Source organism: Prunus mume, linkage group LG3 (assembly GCF_029339155.1).
Source record: "Prunus mume cultivar Tortuosa linkage group LG3, ASM2933915v1, whole genome shotgun sequence".
In the NCBI taxonomy this organism is placed as follows: Eukaryota; Viridiplantae; Streptophyta; class Magnoliopsida; order Rosales; family Rosaceae; genus Prunus; species Prunus mume.
The window spans coordinates 481,856-496,530 of record NC_142700.1 but is presented as its reverse complement, the minus strand read 5'-3'; the positions used below and the strand labels follow the sequence as shown (position 1 = coordinate 496,530).

The 14,675-nt window shown below is 37.2% G+C and overlaps 3 protein-coding genes and 2 pseudogenes across 3 annotated transcripts; all 5 read left to right on the top strand.

Moving 5' to 3' along the window:
* The first annotated feature begins 3,320 nt into the window (after positions 1–3,320).
* On the top strand, positions 3,321–3,707 carry LOC103327024 (cysteine proteinase inhibitor 5-like). The gene has a single exon (XM_008229292.2). The coding sequence runs from the start codon at positions 3,321–3,323 to the stop codon at positions 3,705–3,707; it is 387 nt and encodes a 128-aa protein (XP_008227514.2).
* Positions 3,708–4,351: 644 nt separating this feature from the next.
* On the top strand, positions 4,352–4,741 carry LOC103327023 (cysteine proteinase inhibitor 1 pseudogene; annotated as a pseudogene).
* A 918-nt stretch (positions 4,742–5,659) lies between these two features.
* LOC148918339 (cysteine proteinase inhibitor 1 pseudogene) lies at positions 5,660–6,046 on the top strand (annotated as a pseudogene).
* A 2,424-nt stretch (positions 6,047–8,470) lies between these two features.
* Positions 8,471–9,077, top strand: LOC103326979 (cysteine proteinase inhibitor 1). The gene has a single exon (XM_008229245.2). It carries the CDS (start codon positions 8,490–8,492, stop codon positions 8,952–8,954), a length of 465 nt encoding a protein of 154 aa, XP_008227467.2. The 5' UTR covers positions 8,471–8,489; the 3' UTR covers positions 8,955–9,077.
* Positions 9,078–10,041: 964 nt separating this feature from the next.
* Positions 10,042–14,237, top strand: LOC103326978 (Mo25 family protein). Its single transcript, XM_008229243.2, has 11 exons — positions 10,042–10,380; positions 10,703–10,864; positions 10,948–11,066; positions 11,728–11,802; positions 12,000–12,093; positions 12,512–12,571; positions 12,914–12,982; positions 13,208–13,306; positions 13,561–13,605; positions 13,691–13,793; positions 13,875–14,237. Exons 1-11 carry the CDS (start codon positions 10,261–10,263, stop codon positions 13,949–13,951), a joined length of 1,023 nt encoding a protein of 340 aa, XP_008227465.1. The 5' UTR covers positions 10,042–10,260; the 3' UTR covers positions 13,952–14,237.
* The last annotated feature ends 438 nt before the right edge of the window (positions 14,238–14,675 follow it).

Here is a 14,675-nt window from a genome sequence, read left to right as displayed (position 1 = left end):
AGAGCACTTCTAGCAGTGAGAATGTTGCCATGGCAAGGGGGGGTGGGCAGACACTATTCACTGCCACTTCCTGCAGTTGCCATGACAAAGGGGTACTATTCAATGATAATTTTTTTTATAAAAAATTTCAGATAAATTTCAAATTTTCAATTTCATATAAATTTCATCTGAATTTCAAATTTCAGATAAATTTCATTTGAATTTCAATTTCAAATAAATTTCATTTGAATTTGAATTTCAAATAAATTTCATCTGAATTTCAATTTCAGATAAATTTCATCCGAGTTTCAAATTTCGGATAAGATTTTTATCCTATAAAATCATACATCCAATTTCAAATTTGATAAATTTCATTCAATTTCAACTTTTCATTTGAATTTCACATTTCATATACATTTAATTTGAATTTCAAATTTCGGATAAGATTTTCACCCTATCAACTTGCGCCACGTGTCATGTCTATCGACCTAAATTTTTCTATAAAACAAAGGTTCAGCTCACAAACCTCTCACACTACATCTTCTCAAAAATTTCATTATTGTTTTGTTTCAGGAGACATGTGGCTTGTATCCATGGTCATGGTTTCCCGATCCTTCTTTTCTTCGTTTTCTTTGCGTTGATACTCTCTTTCTTTGCGTACATACTCCCTTTCTTTAGCAAATTCTATTGTCATTGCCCTATCATCTTCTTGGACTTTCTTGTCTATTTCAATTCTCAAGGCGCTTTGCCTTGCAATTTCCTCCAAAAATTTAGAGGTATTACTCGTAGAATTAATTCCTTGCTTTGCCTTCGCCGCCTTCCTCCCAATAGGCCTCGGCTCCTTTTTAATGGGTGAGTCTTCACTCATAGGGGATTCCATAGGCGAATCCGAAGCTTGTGAATCATGGAGTGGCGTCTCGTTTAACACCACCGTTGGAGCCGTTGGAATAATGCTAAATCTCTTACAATGCTTCACCACCTCCCAACATTGGGTATGGTTGAAAAAAAATTTCCCTTGTCCAGTAGCACCATACCACATTTGAGCTTGCACAATCTATATACAAAAAATTGAATAAGCAAGGAACTTAAAAAAAATATTGGTAATGCAAAAAAGATAAAGATATGAATGAAAATCCAAGAAATATTAACAAAATATAGAGAATGCAAAAAACATTCAAATAAATATTAGAAATACAAGAAATAAAAAATATATATACAAATTGCAAGAAACATTCAAATAAATATGGAAATACAAGAAATATTAACAAAATATAGAGAATGCAACAACCATTTAAATAAATATTAGAAATACAAGAAATAATAACAAAATATAAAAATTGCAAGAAACATTTAAATACATATGGAAATACAAGAAATATTAACAAAATATACCAATTGCAAGAAACATTAAAATTAAAATTAATAGGACATTAAAACTAATAAAATGAAAATTACAAATAATTTACCTCATCGCTTAGATTTTCCCCGCTTGCATGGTTATTCATCGCTTTTGTGAGGGCATCTCTCCATTTCCGCATTGCACGCGCCAACGGTAAAAAAATTCAAACCGCGTCTGACGTCACCAAGACTCGGGCTCCTCCGCCTTCGGGCCAGCCCATGCAAGTGGACCCTCACTGCCTGGCTAGCCTTTGTTGCTGGAAGCTTGTGTTTTGGGCTCTCCCCACCCCAGCCTGAGCCTTAGGGGGCTGCTGGAAGTGCTCTAATGATTCACTGGGAGCTGTAAAGGCTCGTCCGATTAGAACAAGATAGTTGTGTTGGTGGTGTCTGGGGGTTTTGCCCTTTTTCATTTACATGTAGGGACGGAAGGGACAACATGTCCAGAGCATCAACATCATATTCGGATTTTTTTTTTGTTCATACGTCATCTTCGGATTTAAACAAGGGACATTTTAGAAAAGGCCAAAAGAGAGAGATATTTTGGAAAGAAGCCAAAAAGGAGAACCAACCAAGAAGAAGTTGGTGTTTGAGTCAAGCGTGGTCTACCAAATACATATGACAATAGCTTGGTCCATGCATGCATGCACGTACATTATTTATGAGTTGTATTTCGATTTTGTTAACGGATGAATTTATAAACAACGGATTAAGACATAATTATATATAACACAAGTGTTTGAGTGGTTCACTCATAATGAGGCTACATCCATTATAGTTTATAGCTTTATATTTGTATTTGAATATAGAGATTATATTGTACATCATACATGAGAGAAATATGGAGAAAGAGGCTTGAGAGCTCTAATAGAAGAGAAATAGAGAGTTTGGGAGAGCTTTGGACAGCTCTTAGAGAAGTGGCAGCCGCTGGTTCCCTTTACTTGGAGGTGGTGTGCTCCCTTTTGTAGTCCAAGTAGTGGCAGAGAATGCATGGCTCTCCATGATTTGGAGATTCTACACTACATGGCCTCCCCTTGATTTGGGGCCTTGGGCATTGAGAAGGCATGGGAGGGGGCATGGCTAGCTACTCCTTGTTTGGTGGGATGTGAGGTATGACAAGTAAGGGCTATCTCTTAATTGGGGATTTGCTTAAAGCAGAAGGTGAGGTCAACATGGTGTTAACATGTTTGTTTTTTCCCTTTTCATGCGCTTAATTAGTGTCTTCTCTCCTTGTACTGAGCAAAAAAATTTCCCTTGCATGATCAAATTCAACAAGGCAAAAACTTGGGGGGACATGGTTTTCTCATTTTAGAAAAAGCAAAAGGAGAGAGAAAATTTTAAAAGAAGCAAAAATGGACAAAATGCCCTTATTTATTTTTAGATTTCTAAAATCCAATACATTTATGTCTTTGATTTGAAAGTTGAGCGGTTTTTTTGTCTTTTTGAAAAAGCTTTGGCTTTTTCCAAAAGTGAAAATTTTTTTATGTCTAAAACCTAAAAAACCTTTAATCCAATTACTCAAGCAAATAGATAATCTAGAGCAATTAAAAAAGATCAAAGAGGAAAACTAATTAAACTCTCAAATAACAGTAACAATTAAAGGAACGAAACGACTTCAAACAAGTTAAAAAATTCACTATTTACAATTCATACAAAAGAAACTGTCCATCATCAGCGTTCCCTATATAAAGAAGAAACTGAATTACTCCCCGCCGTAACTCAATACATCCAATTTCCACAATTTTTGGACCGCAAATTTCTGACTTCATCTCCAAATTATGCCATAATTTTCTGTAACCTTCCATCTACATTTTTGTCCACGTCCAACTTAAGCACCAACCCACCAATATATATAACGGAAGGGACCAACGTAACTTGTCCATCCCTCGACTGAGACTCAACTCAAACCAAGAAAAAAGAGAAAAAGAAAGCCACACGGACTGAAGATGCGTTCTCACTGGCTCCTCCTAGCACTGATTGGTCTCCTCTTTCCTCTGATGCTGGTGGCTGCTACTCCTCAGCGGGCTATTCCTGGCGGTTTGAAGCCCATACCCAAAGAGAACATCGGTGACCCTCGTCTGAAGTTGATGGCAGAGTTCGCGGTGTCCATGTACAACCTGCGAACCCACAAGAAGTTGGTGGTTGAGAGGGTCATCCGCGGAGACACCCAGATGGTCGCGGGCCAGAACTATCAGCTTGTTGTTTTGGCCAAGGATGAATCGTTGCCTAACTCCACCGCAGGTTTCAATCATGCCCATTATGAGCTTAGTGTGTGTGAGCAGTCTTGGAAGGATCTTTGGAAATTGAACTCTTTTCGTCAACTTAACAATTAGCCAATTAATAATGTATTTAGTATCTTTAAATTCCTTAGTTATAATAAAAGACCTACTGTATTGACATTGAGGGATTTCATATATATGTGGTGATACGTATGCGTATCAAATAATGGTAATAAACTTCTGAATTTTCTTGAATTTTTAATTTTTGTGTCTTGTTTCAATATTTTAAGGTTATTTTAATTTAGGTTATTTTGTTCGTGATTTGAAAATTAATAATGTGTGTGAATCTCCATCACTGTTCACTCTTACCTAAACCCTAGAATTCTAAAACCTATTTCATGTGTGAGAATTGGATAATAATTGAATTCAAGGAAGAAAATCGTTTCCTCCTCCTCCGAATAAATGGAAAAAGAAAAGGAAAAAAATATTTACAGATTTTGTAGAATCACGGGCTCCATTCAAAGGTAATTGCGATCAAATATATATGGAAAAGATTATGAAAAAGATTGCAAGAAAGTCACAGAAAAGTCTTTACCTTCCGGTCCAAGTTCCACTCACCACCTCTCTCCCTCTCTCTATATATATATATATATCCAGTCCAGCCCTCGAATGCATGAAGGTCACTTCACTTGTGGATCCGAAGAAGCCAGTTGAGAAAACCCTTCAAAATAATCAAAGAAATCAATCAAACGGTCACAATGCGCTCAAACTGCCTCCTTGCACTCGTGGCCCTGGTTCTTGCTCTGGTGGCCTGTGCCGCAGACGGACGGGACGTGAAGGTGGGCGGTTGGCAGCCCGTAGGGGACCTGAGCGACCCCCACGTGGTAGAGATAGCAAAGTTTGCGCTGTCGGAGTTCAGCAAGCAATCAGAGCCGGTCCAGAACAAGTTGGTGTATTATAACATGGCCAAGGGCGAGACGATGGTCGAATCGGGTGTCAGGTATCGGCTCGTCATTGGGGCCACCAATGAGACGATTCCTGATCCCCTCTTCTCCCTCAATTATTATGAGGGTGTTGTCTTGGAGAAGGCTTGGAAGCATTTTAGGCAATTGCTCTCCTTTGCAGCAATTCCTAAAGAAGGCAATTAATTTTAGGGATTCTTAAACTTGCACGCATATATTCATGCCTACTACTTACTCTTGTCTTCATTCTGTCTGTCTGTTAGGATGTTTTATTAATTAGTACAATTGTTGAATGGTTTAGTACGACGTTTTTCTTGTGTTTCATATCTTTTGTCTATTTTTTCGTGACTATTCACGTACATGTCATCACTGACCTATAATATCCTCACACAATTTTTTAAAGTTAAGGAATCAATATCATTTCTACCTCGATTCTAGATAGTTTGGTAAACAACTTCAATGGGAATTCAGATTCTAACCCTCCTCAATCCAATTCTTCCTCGATTCAATTTTTTCTCAATTCAATTCATCCTCACCCGATTACAGATTAGTAAACATAGCCTAAATATCGCAAATAGATAACTTTAGCAATTTATACTTTAATATGACAAACAATATCTGAACTGTTATCATCACTGCAATGCAAAAGGAATTTGGTTGGATTCTAATTTTAAAATATAATTCCTAATTATATCACATGACCGATACTCAAGTATCATACAAAAATTTATCTCCTCATTAACTCCTTTCCCTCCCTTATCTCCTCAATCCGGCAAATTCTCCTTTTTGGTAAAGTTAATTAGTAAGGGTGATTTCATAATATTTCCTAGGGTACGTGATCCTCTTCCATAATAGTGAAATTTAGATATACTTTGGCAAGGTCGAAAGTAACCTCCAAATGACCAGATTTGGACAATAATTTTCAGGTTGAGAGAAATCATTCACCTTTGCTGCCAGTCTCCATTATCCAACCAAGGACTATCGATGACTCTATATATCCATCCAGCCCTCCATATTTCAAACAGGTCAGTTCAAGTGTGAATAGTCATTTGACCAAAAAAAAAAAAAACTTCATCAAATTCAGTAAACAAATCACCGGTCACGATGCGCCCTCACTGCCTTCTCGTACTCCTTGCCCTCGTCCTTCCTCTGGCTGCAGCCGCGGCCTCCACAGGCCGACAGAGCACTCCGATCGGCGGTTGGCAGCCCATAAAGAACATCAGCGACCCCAAGGTGAAAGAGGTGGCGGGGTTCGCGGTGTCCGAGTATAACAAGCAAGCCCAAGGCAACTTGGTGCTTGATAGCGTGGTCCGTGGCGAGCTCCAGGTCGTACATGGCCTCAAATATAGGCTTGTCCTTTCGGCCAAGAATGAGTCGTCAGTGTCTAACCCCACGGCCACCTCCGATAAGTATGAGGCAGTTGTCTGGGACATGTTTTGGCAGCATCTTAAGAAGTTGATCTCCTTTCAACCATTGTCAGAAGTTAACTAATTCTGTCGGGGTCGTAGAAGATGATCTCATGTCGTTATAATAAACAAATACATATGGTGCTAATTAATACAAGTTCAATGCTTCATCTTCCTAATGGAAAACTCACCACAGGCAGACTGGGCACTCCGATCGGCAGAGGCAGCGACAACGACATTTCAGTTATTTTATGTTTTTGTTTGGGTTGGCTTTGTTTGGGCATTATTCATTTGGCGTTGTCAACTCTTTCAAGTGTGATGCGTGTTTGCGGTTTCTCTACGGGAGACTTTGGGTTTATAGTCAACGTTATAGGTGTTGTACTTGACTTTTCCGGACATGTGCTGGGCTATTTTAAGTCACGTGCGAGTTTGAGTAGAGGTATGCTATGAATTTGAGTTTGATGTTGTTGCTGAATCCCTTCGTTTTAGTTGTAACCCATTTGTGGCCAGTGGTTGTAACTCCTTTATGGGACATTGTATTAGCCTTTATGGTTATTGTATTTGTATTACGCTTAGCTTAGCGTAAAGCAATACAATCTTCATCTGGTTTGACCAGAAAAAAACTACCAATTATGAGGCAATTATTGGCCTTCCATTATGTCGGGTGATTTCATTCCATATTAATTACATTTTTCTTTTCCTGTAATAGAAAATCATTTTATCCTCTTCCATAAATAGAGAACTGAAGAATCCCCATGCCCTATCAAAATTATCTCAGCTGTTTTAATTCAAATGTTCTTGTTGAGGGGGTGGGGTGGGGGTGTTATTTTGTTATTGTTTCTTTTTAATTTTTTATTTATTTTTTAGGGTATAATTTCTAATTTCCGTTTTGTGTCTTAACAAGAAAAATTAGAAATCTTCAATGGCCAGGTGTTATGGTTTTATTGGTGAGTATCAACACAAGGTAGGAAAGAGCGCTGCTATTTCACCTCTCATTCTTATTTGGGGAATGCTAGCAACCTTATCTTTTAAACTTTCTCCTTTGGACTTTCTCATTTTTACTCATGACATGTGTCATTCTCATTACACTTAAAATAATGTCATTAATGCATTATACAAGCTAACTTTTGCTTTTCAAGTTTACCCTATTCAATTTATCTATAAAAAAATTTTGACAACTTTCATACCATCTTAATAAAAAGTTTTTTTTTTTTTGTAATAAAATTTTAACGTTAATTATTTTTTTGGTCTTTGCTTCTTGTTTGTACAGGTTTTGGCTCTCCTCTAAGCCTTTTGCCTCGGGTTGTTATAAATGTTTATCTTCATGACCATTAAAAAATAATAAAAATAGAGTAGAGCAACGTATTATAGCCGTTTGTATAAGATAAATGCAGACCACTCTTTCATTTTTCTTTTGTTAATCTAAACTGTAATTTTATTTTATTTTCCGTATTGAATTTGAGTTTGATGATTTTTTATTCTTTTGCTTCTATATATTTTATCTCAAGGCTATGTTGTTAGGGATTATTTTTGGTTTATTTAGTAGTATAAAAAATGCAATCAAGCAATTTCCTTTATGAAAAAAAAAGGTTAGTCTATAAACTTTGTACCATTGGGGTGCTTACAGATGTGAATAACGTCTTTTTTTTTATATATAAAATAGAAAATTGACATTTCTTTTGTGTTAAAAAAGATATGAAAGCATACAATTCTTTCCACACAAAAAAAACGTTAAAAAAAAAAACCTTTTTATTAAGATGGTAAGAGAGTTGTCAAAAAAACAAAAAATGAATAAGATAAACTTGGAAAGCAAAAATTAGCTTGTATAATGCATTAATGATATTATTTTAAGTGTAATGAGAATGACACATATGAAAAATGGAGAATGCTAAAGGAGAAGGTTAGATAGAATGTTGCGTATTCCCCTCCTTATTTTCCTACCTATCTTATCTTTAAAAATTTGAAGACAAATTTAGCTCTATGCAAAATGACTTATAAGGACTTATAGAAAAAATATTCAATATTTAATATAAAGTTAAAAATGATTAACCTAAATGTAAAATGTAAAATGTAAATATTTTATAAAGAAAAGTTTAACAAAGGGAAGAAACATCAAATCAAACAAACTAAAATCAAACAAGGAAACCAAAGAAAATATGAATACTACAAATAAAAATGGAAGAAAAACCAAAGAAACCAGAGCAGCTACCCATCGAATCTGGAAACATCCACCAGATTCAAACTTTTACTCTAAAAAAATATGAATAATACAAATAAAAATGGAAGAAAAACCAAAGAAACCAGAGCAGCTACCCACCGGATCTGGAAATGAACATAGAAAGGAAGGGCGAAAATAATCCCGAAATGGGCAAATTTGGAGAGTAAAATAGAGGACAACAGAAACAGAAGTCAATCTGTAACCTTCCGTATACGCCAATCCTTCACATTCCTGCACGTTATGCTCGCCCACTGCCCAACCACACCCATGTATAAATACACGCCTCCGAATCCAATGCTGCTCACTCTTTATGAGGATAGTATTGTTAGTCAAGAAAATTCAAGAAATTCAAGAGATAAATAAATCAACGGTCATGATGCGTTCTCACTGCCTTCTCGCACTCGTTGCCCTCGTCCTTCCTCTGGTGGCCGCCGCCGCCACAGGCCACAGGGAGGCCTTGGTCGGCGGTTATCAGCCCATAAAGAACATCAGCGACCCTCATGTGAAAGAGATCGCAGAGTTCGCGGTGTCGGAATACAACAAGCAGGCCCAAGGAAAGAACAAGTTGGTGTTTCAGAGCGTGATCCGCGGCGAGACCCAGGTGGTGGCCGGCATCAAGTATCGCCTTGTCATTTCGGCCAAGAATGAGTCGTCGGCGGTGTCCAACCCCACAGCCGCAGCGGCTGCCGGAGAGAATTATGAGGCTGTTGTCTGGGAAAAGAGTTGGGAGCATTTTAGGCAATTGATCTCCTTCCGTAAATTGGCAAAGACTTAAGTAATTTTCAGGAGAATGATCCTTTCGTGTTTTAATTATTATCGTCTGCAAATGTGTGCAAATGTGTACTCTGGAGTATGGACTCTAAATTATAATAAAGAAATTTGAATAGTTGATGTTCAATTTTTGTTCTTTTGTTCTGGGCAATTTTGTTAGTGGTTTTTTATCTCCATCAGTCTGACTGACCTGATCTCGTGAATGTGTTGGATTAATTTGCTACAAGTTAGAACTGAGAAAATTGCAAGTTCTCTGTTGCTGATAATGTTTAAAACCTATCCGATCCATTCGTTTGTAGCGCTATTTACAGGTTAGAACATAGAAAGTTCTTTTTGTTTTTTTTTCTGGGTCAAAATACATAGGAGAAGAAAACATAGGTGACTAAGCAAACAAGTGAAACACCAGAAAATCATGAAGTTCAAGGTTTTGGGTCCGATGATTTTACCCAATATTAAATTTACAAAGATAAATATTCTATTATAGATAATTTAAGACTACCTAACAACAGGGCAGACAATTTTGGAATTGTCATAATCTACCATGACTATGACTCGATATGGTTTGAGTTTTGTTTTTCATTTTCCATCAAAATTTTGTCTGTAAGTATATGATTCGAAACAGTGTTTCAAGGATATGGGAGAGATGAAGCGCGGTTGGTAATCCGTCATATTTTCCCAAGAAATACCACCATAGACTATAGAGGCCGGTTAATTCATGAAAGTACTTGTCTCGCTCTCATACAAGGACAAGGACTCGGACTCGGACTCGGACTCGGACTCGTCTTTGAGAGTTTAGGTCATGTTCCCCGTGCACATGCGCTCGGGTAATCAATCCGCTATCTATCCATCCATCTATAATCTATTCAGATTACAAACTACCAACCGTTGGTGGGATAAGAAGAATACCCCATTCCTATTCGAAGATAAATATTACAAAAAAAACCTGATATTATCAATAATTTATGTGTCTGCAAATGTTAGATAATAAAGGCAATTAATCACTCATCGGGTGTGAGGGTGAGGCTAATTTGGGTTAGAGGCAAAATTTAGCGAAAAGCAGAATTAAGAAACCGCCACAACTAACTAACCCTACGACACACCAACACAAGATAGGAATCTGTGCGTCGTCCAAACAAGGTGGGCAGCGGAGAGCCTCCTCCAGCCTTCTTCTGACGGCACCGAGGCTCTCTCCTCAGCCACCGCAGCATCAAGACCATCATCTACGGGAGCAATCCAAACGGCATCAAGAAGAAGAGATAGAGAAACATCATCGTCGCAATAGCAGCAACAACAACAACAACAACAACAAGATGAAGGGACTCTTCAAATCCAAGCCCCGAACCCCCGCCGACGTTGTTCGCCAGACCCGCGATCTCCTCATCTATGCCCAGCGCACCCCCGATTCCCGCGAAAGCAAACGCGAGGAGAAGGTTCGTCCCTCAATCAATTCACGTTCCGATTCTATTCTATTAAAATTTTGATCCGATTCTCTATTGTTTTTTATTTTGAAGATTTGAAACAAATTGGGATTAGTGTTCTGTTTTTCTATCTTTTTATGGTGGAATCTACCAAATTGAGAAATCATAATAAAGTGCATGACTTACTTTCAAATTAGTTTAATTTAAATGAAATCGAACTTGTTTGTTCATTGGATTTAAACAAAAGTGCACGGCTTACATAATGCGCGGTTGATTTATTAGAGCAATTTGTGTTGCGCAAGCTGATCTGTTTTGGAATTTCGTTGCTAACCAGATGTCAGAGCTATGTAAAAACATCAGGGAGATGAAGTCCATTCTCTACGGCAATAGTGAGTCTGAGCCTGTCTCAGAAGCTTGTGCTCAATTGACCCAGGAGTTTTTTAAAGAGAACACGCTTCGACTTCTCATTATATGTCTTCCCAAATTGAACTTGGAGGTAATTGTCAATCCCTTCTTCTCTCACCTTCTCTTGTCTTGTCTTCAATCTCATTTGCTCCATTCTGGGTTGACTTTCTGCAGGCTCGAAAAGATGCCACTCAAGTTGTTGCAAATTTGCAAAGACAACAAGTTCAATCCAAGTTGATTGCATCTGATTATTTGGAAGCAAACATAGATTTGATGGATATTTTAATCCAAGGGTAAGCGACTATTCACAAGGACTTGGGATACTCGGTGTCGGTGCTTTTATATTGCAATGTTTCTGTTTGGTCCTTACAGTCCATGTATTGATTTGCATATGTTTACTTTGAAAAGTTATCTTTTAATTGACATTGATTTTCAATGGTGTTCTATATGTGTCCAAATATTTCAATCACGGAAAACAATGAACTCCCCAAATTTGAGATACATTGAAATACTTGTTACTAATGACCTCCTGTGAAATTCTGGAGAAGATCTGTGGTATCTTCTTCTTATGTAATGATTACATGTAGAAGTTCCTTTGCTTTGGCCAGTAAGTGGTTGTCAAAAGATGTTTTCACAAACATTCAGGCATCTTTGGGATTCATTGGACTTTGGAATCAAAAAGAGAGGACAATGTTGTTGATGCTTGGAGTGTCTCAGTTACATCTTTACTTGTTTTTTTTTTTTTGGCAGCTTATTAGATTGAAAACATTCCAATTATTAGTCTGTTCTTTATGAATCACTCTTCAAGTTAAAATAAGGGTCCCAATCTCTTTTCTTTTTCCAAATTCTTTTTTATTTTACCAAAAAGCGGGCAGTTGCGGGTTTCAAAAAGTATCTCATCTTAATTCACTTTATAATCTTTGGCTTCTCATTATTACATTCCACATCTTTTAGGTATGGAAACACAGACATGGCTCTACATTATGGTGCAATGCTGAGGGAGTGCATACGCCACCAAACCGTTGCAAGGTATGCAAAATGAACCTGGTCCATTGGTCAACTTCAGATTTGACTGTATTGCTGCGCGAGATATCATTAAGAAGTGGGAAATGGAATATTTGGATCATTTAGTAGCTTAAACTCGTAGCTTTCTGCCACATCAGGTGTATCTTATTTATCTTTGATCTTACATAATTGCCTTTTGAACATTTCTGTTTTGATTGCAGATATGTTTTGGAATCAGAACACATGAAGAAGTTCTTTGATTATATACAGCTCCCCAATTTTGATATTGCTGCAGATGCTGCTGCAACTTTTAAGGTGAGTTAGTTTGGCCGAACCAGTCATGTGTTTGTTTTTGTAACAATATTTACACTCTCCGATTCAGACAAAAAAGAATCTTTAAACTTTTAGAAGTTACTGCACGGTTTTGCAGCCCTTGGGATAAGCTGAACACTCAAAATGCTGCATGCTTTGTCCTTCATGCATGTGGGAAATGTTTGATATGTTCTGCTTCCCGGTTTAATAGTAGATAATCCACAATATTGCAATTATTGATCCACAATGTTCTTATCCGAAATTTTACAGGGAATCTGATATAACTGTACTGTGGATTGCTCATAAAAAATATAAGAACAATTTATTTTTTATTTTTTTACCACCACTTCTTCGACTCATGTACTTGTCTGGTTGCAGTTGCACTAGCATCATTCTGAAGTTCTGTAACATCTACTTGCAGGAACTCCTGACGAGGCATAAATCTACTGTAGCGGAGTTTCTTTCCAAGAACTATGACTGGGTAAGGGGTTTTTTTATTTTCTTTTGATATACAGATGATGTGTGTATTCATTTATGTCCATCCATTTACACAGAACATATGCATGTGGACAATAAGAAACATGTATCGGCATTTGATTGAATAATTACATTAGAATTACTTCAAGGAAAAGGGAAATAAGAACTTGGAAAGAGCATATAAATGTCACAATGGATTATTTCGTTTACTTTGTTGTGTCTCAGTAATTTTGTTTTGTTACTCATATGTATTCTGACATTTTTTGTTTCTGGACTTGCTGTTGTTGCTGCCTTTGTTATATTATCACGGTTTCTTACTAAACGGAACTCGATAATTTTATGCCAGTTTTTTGCGGAGTATAACTCAAAGCTTCTAGAATCCTCCAATTACATTACCAGACGGCAAGCTGTCAAGGTATGATAAATATTCGACCTTAAATAGCCATCTCTTAAATAGCATAATGCCTTAACCTCGGAGTGCCAATCTCCTCTGGAACTATAACTTTCTAGTTAAAGTACCTTGTGTTCTCTTTAGTTTTATCATGTTCTTGAGACAGGCTGCGTATTTGGCTTTTTGTGGAGACTATTTTAACTCGTGTGACTATGGCGTTTGCTGAAGAAGATTCTTTATGCCTTGCAGTTGTTAGGAGATATTTTGTTGGATCGGTCAAACTCAGCTGTGATGACTCGATATGTGAGCTCAAGGGACAACTTGAGGATCCTTATGAATCTTCTCCGAGTATGATATATTCTCCTACCCTGTTTTACTACTAATTGCCATGAAACCCTGCCCCCCCTTCTCCTTGTAGGCCTTTAAATAAAATAAAATAAAATGTTGGTTTAGGATGCATTTAATTTCATATTCAGAAATTTTCAATATATGTAAGCCATGTGGAGTTTGTGATGATGATTGTTTGGTGGATGGGACAAACAAAGTTTTAATATATTACCGAACCAAAATGTGCTAAGTTGTGGGTTTTACTGCATTTGCAGGAGTCAAGCAAGAGCATCCAGATTGAAGCATTTCATGTTTTCAAGGTTTGGTTCATCCATTGTGATTTATTAAATTTCAGGGGGAGTGGTACCCTTGATTCTTGTTGTTGACATGTTTTTCTGTTCACAGCTATTTGCTGCTAATCAAAATAAACCTGCTGACATTGTGAGCATACTTGTCGCAAATAGAAGCAAACTTCTACGGCTGTTTGCTGATTTTAAGATTGATAAAGGTATATAGTTAATTCAATTTGCACTTTGCTACTGTTGGTTTGGGACTGGCTTTACAAGTTTGCGAAAATGGTTTGTTGCAGAGGATGAACAATTTGAGGCAGACAAAGCTCAAGTGGTGAGAGAAATTGCTGCCTTGGAACCTAAAGACCACTCATGAATGTAACATTGTCTTGTATGTGGAATCTGGCTGGAGTTTCTGGTTCTTTTTATTGTGAATCTTAGAGTTGTCATAGTTGTTGGCGTTGGTGTATGATGACGCTGTCAAACATTCGAAGGAGCCTTTTCTTCTGTTCAATCTCCATGTGTAGTAGTTTCTTCTAATTATCTCGATGATACTTTTGTAAAAGGTAGATAAATAAATTGATCAAATGTTTAATGCTGTAGGTGATGCCGATGATTGAATGGTTAACCCGGCAGTCTTGTAATGTATTTGAATTCATGCAGTGCTCCCCACTCCCACTAGCGTCATATTGTTTAAATTAACACCTATATGCAGGATAAAGGTGCTCGAATTAGGAAGTTTTCGTAAAATATAATTCAGATTTGGATTTGGAGAGTTTTCAAGGTTTACAAACCCACAGTAAATGTAGTATAATCCAGAATTAAGTCACCAAAATGTAAAGCTAAAATCTTCATTTGCTTTCGCCAACAAGAAATATAATTAAACGTCATACCATGAAATCTTGTCAATGCAAACTATTCCATCAAGTTATAATTATGGATCTAAACATACATCAAACCTCTAATTTGGAACCAGACATGCGTCAATCCACACACGACGTAGGATAATATCATGAAATCCGAAGGCAACTGGAGATAAGCTATTTTCTTCTTAAACAAAATCAATTAAACAACGAAAGGCAGATGCGCACTAGCCAATT